This window comes from Neoarius graeffei, chromosome 1 (genome assembly GCF_027579695.1).
Source record: "Neoarius graeffei isolate fNeoGra1 chromosome 1, fNeoGra1.pri, whole genome shotgun sequence".
NCBI lineage: Eukaryota > Metazoa > Chordata > Actinopteri > Siluriformes > Ariidae > Neoarius > Neoarius graeffei.
In genome coordinates, this window is record NC_083569.1 from 47,326,431 (window position 1) to 47,340,422 (window position 13,992).

Sequence of the window (13,992 nt, forward strand, 5' to 3'; positions counted from 1 at the left end):
TGTTCACATACAAACATATTCACATACTATCTATTCCTTATACATTCCTCATATTCCTTTTTTTTTTTTACTTTTTCCAGCTTAGCACAATTTTACCCAACTATTTCATACAACTCTTAATCACCCAGTGACCCATTTATCCATCTATCTCTCAGCCCAGTCCATAGCCTTGCTTTATTTCAAACTGTATCCTGTGCTACTGTTATGAGGCCAGGTAGTGGCTGAGTTGCTTTGGGGCAAAATACTCTTATATCCATATTACAGACATTACCCATAATAGCTGACCTTGCATTCTCTGCTGCTCTGGCTGAACACTGGGCTCGAGATTCGAGCCATGTCTCCAGAGGATTTGGAGAAAAAGTTTTCCTTGTACAAGTAGTGGCCTGACGAGTTGCGCAGGGTGTGGTCAGTTGACGGGCCTCTTCCCACTGTGGGTGTTCTTCCTGCTTTAATTAGCCAATCAGAATTGTCATTCTCCAGTTGGTGCCAGGAGCAAAGGTCAAATTCAAAGTTACAGTGGCCGTGAAAGCCCTCTGGAAAAAGGAGACAGGAACAAGCACAGACACAGAAACGCATACTTGTTTTACATGCAAGGTGTAACTGGGTCTAAAAGTCCATTAGCAATCATTGTTTTAATTGGATTAGGTGTCAGATTTAACAATCAAATAAAGTGTGATGACTAAAACTCAGAAAGTACATTAATCAAGGATACACGTGCATGATGGTAATAAGAAACATATATTAACAAAAGAACTTGGGATAACACACATGAAACAACTAGAAACAAGTAAGAAGCAAGAAGATGTGAGGACCGAGATCATGACTGTGTATACACAGCTTAAAAAGCAAGACATAGGTGACACAGATAACAGGTGATATTTTAGGCATATGGGGCACTGAAGAGTGTTATTTTAACTCATTGATTTTAAACATTTGTTTTCTTAAGCAAAACGTTTCCTGCTTAAAATTAATCAGCACCCCAAAATTAACATTTGGTGACATTTCCTGTTTGCAAACAGAAAAATATCTTACTGCAGATGTAGTGGTTCTCATCTGAGCCATCCCCACAGTGGTCGATAAAGTCACATAGATTGTAATCAGGAATACAGAGTCCATTAGCACACGCAAACTCATGCTTCGTGCAGGGGCGACCCGAGAAGATTGGAGGTGCACAGTCAGTAAACACGACATCATCGACCACCACGTCGCCCATGTAGCTAACGCCTCGCTTACTACGGAGCATGACCTGAAAGCACCACATACAGCTACACAATGTCATTTAAAATAATCCACCTTATTAGCATGTTTATCTGCAAAACCAGTAAAAAGCTTATTTATTTATTTATCTTTGTATTGTTAAGATTTCTCATGCATGAAAAAAACAGATGTATGATGTAAAAAAATAGATATGGAAACATATGAACATTCACTGTACATCAAAAATGACTAAATAATTTTAATTTCAAGTCAGGTAATATCTACATCTGAAAAAGAGACAGAGAGAAAAGTAGATTATGGGAAAAAAATCATAGCCCTCAAACAGGGAAAAAGAGCTGAAAGGTATTTAGACCTGTGATACATAACACAAAGAAGACACTTCAGCATTGCAGGGAGCCTCTGAAAAGCACTATAAAACTATGAACCTGTTAGAAAGGGCATTATATATGCCTGCAGGTGTTTGTGTGTTTGGTGTGGATGGAGTGTTGATAAAGGTTAATGACGTAAAGTGAAGACCCAGTTGACAATGGTTGTGATATTTCTGAACAAATCTCTTCAACTCAAGAGCTACTCTAATCAATTAACTCTAAATGTAATTAAACACTCATGCAAACCTACTACAAGCATGCACAGGAGCATTCTTCAAGGCCCAAATGTGGTATGTTTTTCTTTATATACTTATAATCTACATTTCGAGTTAGGGGCGGCACGGTGGTGTAGTGGTTAGCGCTGTCGCCTCACAGCAAGAAGGTCCGGGTTCAAGCCCTGTGGCCGGCGAGGGCCTTTCTGTGCGGAGTTTGCATGTTCTCCCCGTGTCCGCATGGGTTTCCTCCAGGTGCTCCAGTTTCCCCCACAGTCCAAAGACATGCAGGTTAGGTTAACTGGTGACTCTAAATTGACTGTAGGTGTGAATGTGAGTGTGAATGGTTGTCTGTGTCTCTGTGTCAGCCCTGTAATGACCTGGCGACTTGTCCAGGGTGTACCCCGCGTTTCGCCCGTAGTCAGCTGGGATAGGCTCCAGCTTGCCTGCGACCCTGTAGAACAGGATAAAGCGGCTACAGATAATGAGATGAGATTTCGAGTTAATTGTTTTGTGGTTTAGCAAAAAATACATTGGATATATTTTATGCATGATACTGAAATAATATTGGCTGGCTTTGAGTGGTATATCAGACGAGTCGAAGACGAGTTCAATATCATGCTAGCTGAATGGAATATATCTGATAGACCACGAAAAAAAGCCAGCCGATATTATTATAAGTATACATACACATTCTCTTCATATCAGCATTCCCTAAGGCCAACACAAGCTTACCCGTGACTCTCTGTTGTTAGCGCAGCAGTCCAGTTACCTTCTAGCCACGTTAGCATTCAACAGTAGTGTTAGTGAAGGCCAACGTGAGCTTACCCGTGACTCATCATCATTAAAATCAACATCAACAACTACACACAACTACACTACACCGGCTAGAAGGTAACTGGACTGCCACACTAACAGCACAGAGTCACGGGTAAGCGCGCGTTGGCCTTCGGGAATGCTGATACGAAGAGAATGTGTATACATTCATGACTCAGTGCTGTTAGCGCGGCAGTCCAGTTACCTTCTAGCTGGTGTAGTGTAGTTGTGTGTAGTTGTCGATGTTAATTTTAAAAGTAGCTAAATAAATTACACAGGGAAAATAATAATAGTATTCAGCTTGACTGCATTAGCATTAGCCAGGGCTTTGAACCAGAATTTTTTTCCTATTGGTTCGTTCCGAACAGAAACGGAATTTTAATGTTTCCGGTTTTGGGTTCCACCATTAAATAGACGTTCCCGAACCGGTTAGAACAAAAAAATTTCGTTCCTGGAATGGTTAATTACGTTCCCTGTCAGCTGTTTAACAAATGGCTATAAAATTATGTCTCTGTCTCATCCAGCTTAAGCCAAATGTTGGCTAATTCTATTACAACCTTCATTAAATAAGACAAGAAATAATTCAAAACAATTATTATTTCAAATGTTGGCGATTTGGATTCTCAGTATGTCTTCCCATCTACACAAACAGAAAAAGTGCCAAAAATGAAAGATAATTCATTTAGTGTGTTACCAAAGGCTAGTCAGGCCCTATGCATTGATAGGCTAACAGAGGTTAACGTCATTTAATGTTCGCGAGCCTCTCATTAACGTGGACAAATATATTGATATCGTGTTTGAAATTGATGTTTTTGAATAACGATAGACTGCAATATTTACCTCTTATTTAAGATGTGGAGACGTGATAGTAGTCCACCCTCCCGCTCTCTCCATTCAGTCAGCGAACGTCACACAGGAAGTGAACCCCAGCGGGTCATAGAAACTTGCGCAGGAGAAGAATGACTTTTTTATTTGTAGCCTACGGAAACTTTGAGGAACGAAATAAAAACCGGTATTAACCGGTTGCCATTATTTTTAATAAGCGTTTCTGTTCCGGAACATAAAAAATAATAAAGTTTCTGGTTTCGTTTCTGTTCCATGTGAAATAGAAAAAGTTCCCGGTTTTCGTTTTCGTTCCTTGAACCGGTTCAAAGCCCTGGCATTAGCCTGCGCTAGCATTGGCCTTTGCGAACACTACACTGGCTAGAAGGTAACTGGACTGCCGGGCTAACAGCACAGAGTCATGGGAAAGCTCATGTCGGCCTTCACTAACACTACTGTTGAATGCTACACCGGCTAGAAGGTAACTGGACTGCCACGCTAACAGCACAGAGTCACGGGTAAGCTAGTGTTGGCCTTCAGGAATGCTGATATGAAGAGAATGTGTATTCTCAATCCAGTTACTACACCGACTAGAAGGTAACTGGACTGCTGCGCTAACAGCACTGAGTCATGGGTAAGCTCACGTTGGCCTTCACTAACGCTACTGTTGAATGCTACACCTACACATTCTCTTCATATCAGCATTCCCGAAGGCCAATGCGAGCTTACCCGTGACTCAGTGCCGTTAGCGTGGCAATCCAGTTACCTTCTAGCCGGTGTAGTGTTTGGGAAGGCCAATGCTAGCACAGGCTAATGCTAGTGAAGTCAAGCTGAATACTGTTATTCAGCTTCCCTATGTAATTTATTTAGTTACTTTTAAAATCAACATCAACAACTACGTACACATAACGGAACGACCTAGCAGCCAAAAGTTTCTAAAAATCTTCCGCTTTTAACGAAGCAAACGTCACGGCCATGTTTGTTTACAAACTGTCACAGTTACTCACTAGCATGGAAGTTTTATATCTCCAATGTGTCTCTTTTCCAGTTTTTCAATGTCTGTTGGTCAGTTTTTCTCTTGTAAATATGCGTGAAGAATATATAATGAAGTTTTGGTAGCCTTTCAGGTGTTCAGTGCATCTTCGGTTTCAGTTTTCAGTTTATTTATTTAGTGCTTAATTATAGCATAGTTAATCCTTGCAGTAGCACTGGATTAGCCTCGTCTTTTCTCTTTCCTGGCGGATAAATAAATGCTTCTGTGCATGCGTAGCAGAAAAGTTTTGTCATTGGATATTCGCATGAGCTCTGATATGTGACGTCATGTTGTCTTGACAACGTGCAATATTATAACAATATTGCAGGCTCATTCTCCATTGGGGAGAGTGGCGTAATACATGGAGGATAAGCAATACGATAACAATATTGCATGCTATCAATAAACCACTAGAAGGGAATAGAATACATATATGTTATTTACCAGCTGGGAGGTCTGTATCGTCAAATACCGTGACCGAGGTCTTGAAAGTACTGAGCGAGGCCCTCCGGGCCGAGGTCAGTATTCAAGGCCGAGGTCATGGTATTTCACCATACGGACCGACTTAAAGCTGGTAAATAATATATATATTTTTTCTTTACCAAATTCTAACAGAAAACGAGAGCGCCTGAAAGGGAAAACCGAGCCGAGCCGCCATTTTGAATCCTCATTCACGGCTGTAATGCAAATTGCTTCCTCCTCGGTATACAAGTGCACTTCCATGGCAGGAAAAAACTACATTTTGCCGCCTATGTAGTCCCCTATTTATACAAAATTGAGTCATTCAGGATTCAGCCAAGTTTTTGCTCGGCGTTAGCAAATTACAGGTTTTTAGCTTTCTCCTGAAATGTTTTATTTTATTTCTTCTTCCTCAGGGTAGTAAAACTCGCTTTCGCTGTGAAGACTGTCATTATCACTGTCCATGCTGTAAAATTAATGCTATTCTCCTGAGAAATGCTGGCAAAAATTTATAAGATTTTTGATAATCTTAGAAATAAATCTTATTAAAAAAAAGATAAATGTTGACAAAAAAATTATACTATGTTTGTTGTGAACGAACGAGTCGCCAGAGGTCCATAACTGGGGTCCGTAACTGGGGTACGTACCGTAGGATACGGACCCGCTCGCCAGCCAATCAGAGCGCAGGATTTGGACCGCGAAAAAAATAAATGTTTTTATTCTATCAAAAAAGTGTCTTGTAATAATAATGTTTAATGCACTTGGGGATGAGGGTCTTCTAGTGTAAGGTAGGGTACTTGATTGAGTGGTTACAGCTTAATTTGGCAGAAAACATTAGTACCATCCAATATTGGGAGCCTGACATCAGGGCATCAAACACTATTAAAAGCTTTCTCAAATTGCATTTTCACTCACTCATGCGCTTCTCATTCAATCAACATAATGAGGGTGTTACAAGCATGCAGTTGGCACCATCTCAAAGCAAACTGTAGTTTTGAGATACCTTATTATTATTACTTTGAACTAGAAATAAAAAATATCTTCAAAAAAAAAATATGATTGCTATAGACCGAGAGGACTTGGCTATTAAATGACCAAATTCAGTTATACCTGGGTTTCTGGGAATGATTATTATTTGGAGCTGCTACCAAGATCTCTTTGGTAAGCATAGTGATACTTCGTTCCATTCCCCAGTTACAGTATATCGGGTGGATGAAAATAGCAGAAGAGCATTTTTACAGAATGCCAGAGTTTAGCATGATCTTTAAAGACTTACTTGGTAGGTAGTTGTTAGGTCTGAACCAGGTATTAGAGTTTTTCCAGACACTGCATCACTAATTATCATCACCCTCGCCACACTAGGAGTGTCTACTGAGTCTTCACTTCTTTTTATCACTGTCCTGTGAGACTGGCTTCCTTCCTTCTAAATTATTCCTCTATCCCTCCATAGGGTGACTTGAGAACAGCAGGTGCACCTTACTACATCTTTTACTTGTACATGTAATAAAACCATTTTTTCTACACAATTTCTGATATAAAAACAAGGATAAGCCTGGTTTATCTTGGAAAGAAGCTCAGGAAGTTAGCCCTCCCTTTGAAAACTATAGTGATGTGCTGAATGGAATTTATTTTGGATTTGTTTGGGATCTATTTTTATCGATATTATCATATATCAAATTGAAGGCAAATGGTTTCAACCTCCCATGCAAGCAGTGGCAGACATTGAACCGCATACACATCCTCTACGCAAGAACAAGACACTGTCTGCATAAATGGAGGATGGGAGACAGCTCTGCCTGCGACTGTGGCCAGCAAGACCAGACAATTCACTATATTGTGAATGATTGCCATATACAGCATTTCACCGGGGGTTTCAAAGAGCTGGACAGGACAACTAATACCGCCCTTGCCTGGATATCATCCCTGGAGTTGACTTTGTAAATTTTGTAGTTTGTGTACATCATATGAAAGAAGAAGAAGAAGAAGAAGAAGATGTATCAAAGGACTACCACCTTTCCAATATGAGCTGATAAAATATCATATCAAGGAAGTGCTTGAGATAGGCCAAGCTTTACTTTTACTACACCAATTATCATTGTCCAGAAAAAGGATGGTGGGATATGCCTTTGTGTTGATTATATGCATCTATCCATTATCCGTAACTGCTTATCCTGTGCAGGGTCGCAGGCAAGCTGGAGCCTATCCCAGCTGACTATGGGTGAGAGGCGGGGTACACCCTGGACAAGTCGCCAGGTCATCGCAGGGCTGACCCAAAGAGACAAACAACCATTCATGCTTACATTCACACCTACGGTTGATTTAGAGCCACCAATTAGCCTAATCTGCATGTGTTTGGACTGTGGGGGAAACCGGAGCACCCAGAGGAAACCCACACAGACACGGGGAGAACATGCAAACTCCACACAGAAAGGCCCCCGTTGGCCACTGGGCTCAAAGCCAGAACCTGCTTGCTGTGAGGCGACAATGCTAACCACTGCACCAGCATGTCGCCTGATTATAGGCAGTGAATAAAAAAAATCATGAATTAATTAATTTCCATTCCTGAGACGAGTTGTAGATTGCTTTTCGAGGAGCTCCTTGGGTCCCAGTGCATTTTTACACACCTTTTATACACACCTTTTAGCCCATCAATTACAAGTTTATAGCTCTTAGACAATCGCAAGATAGTGTACTGGTGAAGAGGTTTTGGTTTTGTATTTAAAGTTTGGGAAATCTTGCATTCTAATCACAGTACTGTTTGAATATTCCAACACATTTGATCATTGAACAAGACTTTGTTATGTTAATGTAAATTTTGGGAAATTTTTATGCAGACCTGAAAATTGTAGCAGATTCCAATGAAAATTTTGCCACGCATCCAGTAACTGCCTTGGTTTCCAGTTTCAGACCACACCTCATGTGTGACATTACCAGACTTGATCAAAACCTACAAACACACAAATGAAAATCTTGGTAGACTGAAGGCATGTAATTGTTTAGTAGTGTAATTGAAATGTGTTGTACACACTCAGTGTGAATTTTAAAATAAGATTAACACTTCATCCCAATCCTCAGAAAACTGGAAATCATTAAGAATATGACAGGAGTATAAAATGTGATGAAGAAAGCTAGTGCTATAACATGGTATATGATTTTATTTTGTTTAATAGTTGATTTAATCTAAGAGATGACATTGAACTCATCTACCTGTAGTGTTCCCACAGTGAAGCCACTCATGTAGTACCAGAATTCCATGGTGCACTGGGGCCCTGTGGCAGCGATGGGTGGGGTTATAAGATCAGACACATGGCCATACCCACCATTAGAGCTGTCTGCATAGATGTACCATCCTTCTGCAGTGCCACTGAGTCCAACACACAAGACATTTTGCTTTAACCACCCATTTTACAAGTGATCAAAAAGATTCCAATATTTTTGGATGAGGCTATATATAGAACATCATACATATACAGGTACAATATACACATGAGTAACTTACAGTGTATGATCATTAACAGGCCTATGATATTCTTCACCCTGATATATAGTTTCTCCCTGTCCTATTAGCCACTGGAAGGCATGGAGAGGGACTGGAGGTTTGGGGCTATCCAGCTTCCACCCACATAAATATCCACCCTCAAAATCACACCGTTCCATCACTAAGAAGTTTTGAGAGTGAGAGAGAAAGTGACAGAGGGTGCTTGAGTAGATGAAGGAGATATGGATGGAGTGACAGATAGATGGACATGAAGATCACCATAGACATACCACAGCCCTTTTCATCAGAGCCATCAGAACAATCACTTCTGAAGTCACACACTTTATTCTGGCTCACACACTCTCTGTTGGCCCCACACACAAACTGGTCCAATTGACAGCTATGAGGGGGCAAACTGGATTGGGTGATGTCAGGAGCTATAGTACTGGCTTCGACTGAAGGAAGTACACCTAAACACACACATGTATCAAAAAATCATTCAAATTCTATAAAGTACACACACACACACACACACACACTTGTTTTATAGGACCATCTATAAGACTCTTGATCAACTATTATGTGTCAAAAGCTATTAGTTGGTGTCTTATTGTCACATTTACCCTCATATGGCTCACAGCCCAGAAATGACAGGTCATCTATTGCTATATCTCCTGTGAAGTCATCCCCCACTGTGCCCTCTACAAGAATCTGAGAGAAATTTGAGAGAGGAAAAGAAAATCCCATTTATACTTGGATGTATCATGAGCATCATATGCACTTACACTTGGTTGTATCATATCTTGAGAATCAACATTATAAATAGATAGAAATTATCTGCATAAAATGCAATTTTAACACAGCCAATATGATTGGTCAAACCATTTCACATCAGAAGAACCTTATAAGTTTAATGTGTTATTCAAGTGCGCATGCAATATACCCATCTCTCCTTTTAACCCTGTCAGTACATGTGGTTAACATCTTATCAGGATACAGTCCAGATGAAATAACGTGTATAAGGCTTAAAAAATAGGGAAGGTTAGGAAATGGGAGATGTTCAGATGTTTCAGATGTCTTTTAAAGTGTCAATGCAGTGTGTGTGTGTGTGTGTGTGTGTGTGTGTGTGTGTGTGTGCATTTAATGATCTACTTCTGAATGTTTTACAGCTTTGGGGCAGAGATCACATACTGTGTTGCTGATAGCATACACTGCCAAGGTTATGCTGCTTTAGAGAATATCTAATTATAGTTATCAGGCAAAGGACAGGGCTGTGTGTGACAGTGTGCATGTGTGTGCATAATATGTGAGGTTTTCTATGCTTTCATTTATGCATCTGGCTTGGTGAGAGCTACAGCTTTTTTTTTATCATGAAAGATAATTCACTAAAAGCAGTAAAAAGTCAACATGGTGTATTCATTCATTATGTATTTAATTATCACTGAATGTCTGCATGAATGTAAGTGATTTTATAATGAAATGTTTATAATGAAAATGTGGGAACTCGTTGAGATTTCACCTGGAATGGACGTTCACTCTTGATGTACAGGGCTTTTCTGTGCCATAGGTTGCCCTGGTCACCATATCGAACCCACAGCATTTGACCACGCCCACTGTCATAGTTGCGGATGTAGACAGCTAATCGGAAGATGTACTTGCCCAGCATATGATAGTGGAACCTGAAGAAACAAGTTGTCTGAGGGACTCCTTTGCTGAAAGTGGGCTTAAAAGGTCTACTAATGAGTACAGCAGTGTCTTTGAATTGCTGAGGGAGAGAAGACTCAATGTAGAGGTAGTGCCCATTCACACTGGACCACGTATGGTCCTTATAGGGACCGGTGGTAGGAGTGGGAGTGGGTCCCTGATTCCAGGTCCAGTCAAAAATGTCTTCTTTATCCTGAGTCCAGCTGCATAAGCCATCCTCAAAATCACACGTTAACTCAGAGGCTGTAAAAGCAAGAAGAGGTGAGACACACACACACAAACAATTATATTGATATATCTTAAATTACTTACTCTGTGACTAAAGTGTAAGCAATGCACAGTTCTTATACTCAATGAAAATCTCTTGCTATAATTAAACAAGGACATACAGCAGTTTCCCTCATCAGTTCTATCTCCGCAATCATCAACAAGGTCACAGAGCTTGAAGCGGTCCACGCATGCTCGGCTCTGCCCACAATGGAAGTAGTCAGGTGTAGGGCACTTGTCCATGGGCACTGGTAGTGAGCAGTTCTGAAAAATGATGTCATCTAGTGCAGAGATTCCATCATATACACCCAGGCTCATTTTGGACACCAAGATCTTGAAAGGCTTTGTCTGGCGGCCAAGCTGCACAGTCACTGGCTGCCAAAAGTTTCCCTGATGGTAAAGTATGTGCCACAGAACTGTAAGGTTGTCCATGTCTTTGATTTGCAGGTACATGTTGGCAGCACCCACAGATTTACCAGCATTGTAATGCCTAAGACCAAAATATCAAACATCGAAATGATCAAAACTATCCATATATATATTCATGACAGATGAATAATGCAAGATCTCTCAGGTACCAGAAGGTAATTTTACAGTCCGGGCCAGCCTGCTGGAACGTGGGACTCCGGAGTAAAGCTTGCTGAGAAATACTGTTGCTGTTCTTCAGTACAAGAAGAAAGTTGCCTGAAAGAGAGGGATTCACAATGGACAGTGTCTGAACAATAGCAAGCCTGAAGGCTTGATGGATAGATGTGAAAAGAGAGAAAGAAAAAGTGGACAATGCAGCATGATTTATTAGAAAAGATAACAGCTTCATGAGCTCTTTTTAGTCCTGGGTCTGGGGTCTTAATAAAGAATTTATATTATGAAGAGTCTGTTTGGAAACAATATGGATTAACCCTGATTAGTATAAATACTGAGGTGATTATAGAAAATCGCGCGTACTGATTGGTCGAAAGATTTAGACTATTTCTCGATAATCACCTCGAGCAACTTGGCAAAATGGCAGCCAATCGCTTTGTCATTGTCCATGAGGAAGAATTACAAATGATGAAAGAAAATATTGCTCCTAAAAACACTAAAGATGCTACGAAGTTTGATCTAAAACTATTCAAAGGTAAGGTGTGATTGTGATTTATTTTATCTATTTCAAAACAAAGTATTTTATGTGAGTCAGCACAGATAAGTGACACAAGTCTGCATTGCACCGTTATTACATTTGCATGACAAGTTTGAAGTTTGAAATAATTTTTTTTTTAGTATTGTCATTTTTTAAATAATCACCTGTGTATTTATACAAAAACAATTATCTGCCTCAGACTCAGTGAATATCGGTGAATAATAACCTTGACTTGGTTATTATTCAATGATATTCACCTCACCTTCAGTAAATAATTGTTAATTATAGGCTATAAAGTAAGTTCAGGCATTTTGAGAAGCTTTTATATTTTTTGTTTTCCAACAATGGATGTATTAAGCATAAATGAAACACACATATTTTTAACATTTTCACCTGTGGTAGGAAAGCTGTATGAATGCACTTACCAGTGCTTGTGTTGGTAGAGTGGTCTCTTGGAGGTGCTTTATATTGTGGGTCTGTGGAGACAACTTGTGGTGAGCTTCTGACCCAGTCAAAACCATCACCAGGTGCAAGTTCATCCCAGCCACATGCATCTGCTTCGAAATCACACTGTGCAGCTGTAGAATACACACACACAATGTATACAGTGTGTGTGTGTGTGTGTGTGTGTATATATATATATATATATATATATATATATATATATATATATATATATATATATATATATCTCAACATTGTAGATGCAAACATTGTATATCGCCAACCCTTATATTGTATAACCATGTATTCAGTACGTGAAGTTATTGTATTTTAGTTCATACTATACAATATCAAGCTATACTCACGACAGTTGGCCTCATCTTCTCCCTGAGGACAGTCCGGAGTAAAGTCACACACTTGTTTTGGGTCCACGTATATACCTGTCCCACAGTCAAACTGAGAGGGGCTCCCAGCTAATACATGCCTTCCTTCTGTCATTTGGTAGGCAGAACGTAACATATTAGACATTTTCTTTTTCCCAGTTAGCAATATGATGATATATCAAAATGTGAAGTATTATGTCAGAACACACTTTAAAAATTTTTTTTAATTACAATTACACTCTGATTTAAAGCAGCCATTAAAATTTTGCAATGAATTGTAAAAATAACAAAATTCAATAACAATTTTATTTATAGCCCTTTTAACAATAGACTTCTTCATAAAGCATCCTTACAGAAATGTGGATGTAGATTTAGATCCTTAATGTGCAACACAGAGATGATATATGGACGATTGTATGGTCATAAAGAGAAAAAGCAGAGTACCAAAAAAGAGGTCAAAAAGTACTAAATATTTTGAAAGGATGTTTGAATGTTTTAGTATGTTCATGTTGTCATTAGAAGTATTGGGATGAGCATACTTGTTTGCTGACAGATATTTTTATTTTTCTTCTATTACATTTATATTTAATGACACATATTTATTAAAAGCAGGCAGCACAGTGGTGTAGTGGTTAGCACTGTTGCCTCACAGCAAGAAGGTTCTCAGTTCAAGCCCAGTGGCTGACAGGGGCCTTTCTGTGTGGAGTTTGCATGTTTTCTCCATGTCCGTGTGGGTTTCCTCCAGGTGCTCCGGTTTCCCCCACAGTCCAAAGACATGCAGGTTATGCTAATTGGTGGCTCTAAATTGACCATAGGCGTGAATGTGAGTGTGAAGTGTTGTTTGTCTCTATGTATCAGCCCTGCTATGACCTGGTGACTTGTCCAGGGTGTACCCTGCAGGTGTACAAAGATGTGTGTGAGCACATCTTTGAATAGTTTATGTATTCTAGAAATGTAGATCATATAGAAAATATCATGATATTGTTATATTGTCAACCTCTTAGGACACAATTATGAAATCTGATTGATTATATGCAAGGGTGACACGGTGGTGCAGTCATTCACACTGTTGCCTCACAGGCAGAAGGTTCTGGGTTTGAACCTCATGACCGACTGGGGCCTTTCCATGTGGAGTCTGCATGTTCTTCCTGTGCCTGCGTGGGTTTCCTCCCACAGTCCAAGGACATGAGGGATTCAATCAGCTGGCTACTCTAAATTGCCCAGAGGTATGAATCTGAGTGTGACTTGTTGTTTGTCTCTGTGTTAGCCCTGCAATAGACTGCTGACCCAGGGTGTATCCCGCCTCTCATCTGAAGTCAGCCAGAATTGGCTCCTGCAACTCTGAAAAATAAATGGACTACAACCCCTGGCAAAAAATATGGAATCACTACTCCTGGAGGATGTTAATTCAGCTGTTTTACTTTGTAGCACAAAAAAAAAAAAAAATCACAGATATGACACAAAATTATTTAATTTAACAGCTGAACATTCTGGCTTTGTAAAATATACCTCAAAAAAATTAAATACATTTTTTGTAATTAATGGCACATTTTTTTCAAGATCAAGTAGAGGAAAAAATTATGGAATCACTCAATGATGAGGAAAAAATTATGGAATCAAGCTATAACTTGCATTTCTAAAACAAATATCCGCACAAGCCTAAATGTG

General features: G+C 39.7%; 1 protein-coding gene across 1 annotated transcript in view; it reads right to left on the bottom strand.

The window, feature by feature from the left end:
• malrd1 (MAM and LDL receptor class A domain containing 1) overlaps positions 1–13,992 on the bottom strand; it is a 187,563-nt gene that overhangs the window by 138,180 nt on the left and 35,391 nt on the right. Inside the window, exons 6-17 of the mRNA XM_060932776.1 lie at positions 12,307–12,432; positions 11,923–12,075; positions 10,956–11,061; positions 10,500–10,867; positions 9,926–10,353; positions 9,030–9,117; positions 8,697–8,876; positions 8,428–8,587; positions 8,136–8,292; positions 7,765–7,875; positions 1,033–1,246; positions 286–533 (exon numbers count right to left, since the gene is read on the bottom strand). Coding sequence (XP_060788759.1) covers positions 286–533; positions 1,033–1,246; positions 7,765–7,875; positions 8,136–8,292; positions 8,428–8,587; positions 8,697–8,876; positions 9,030–9,117; positions 9,926–10,353; positions 10,500–10,867; positions 10,956–11,061; positions 11,923–12,075; positions 12,307–12,432 — 2,339 coding nt within the window. The remainder of the gene's footprint in view (positions 1–285; positions 534–1,032; positions 1,247–7,764; positions 7,876–8,135; positions 8,293–8,427; positions 8,588–8,696; positions 8,877–9,029; positions 9,118–9,925; positions 10,354–10,499; positions 10,868–10,955; positions 11,062–11,922; positions 12,076–12,306; positions 12,433–13,992) is intronic.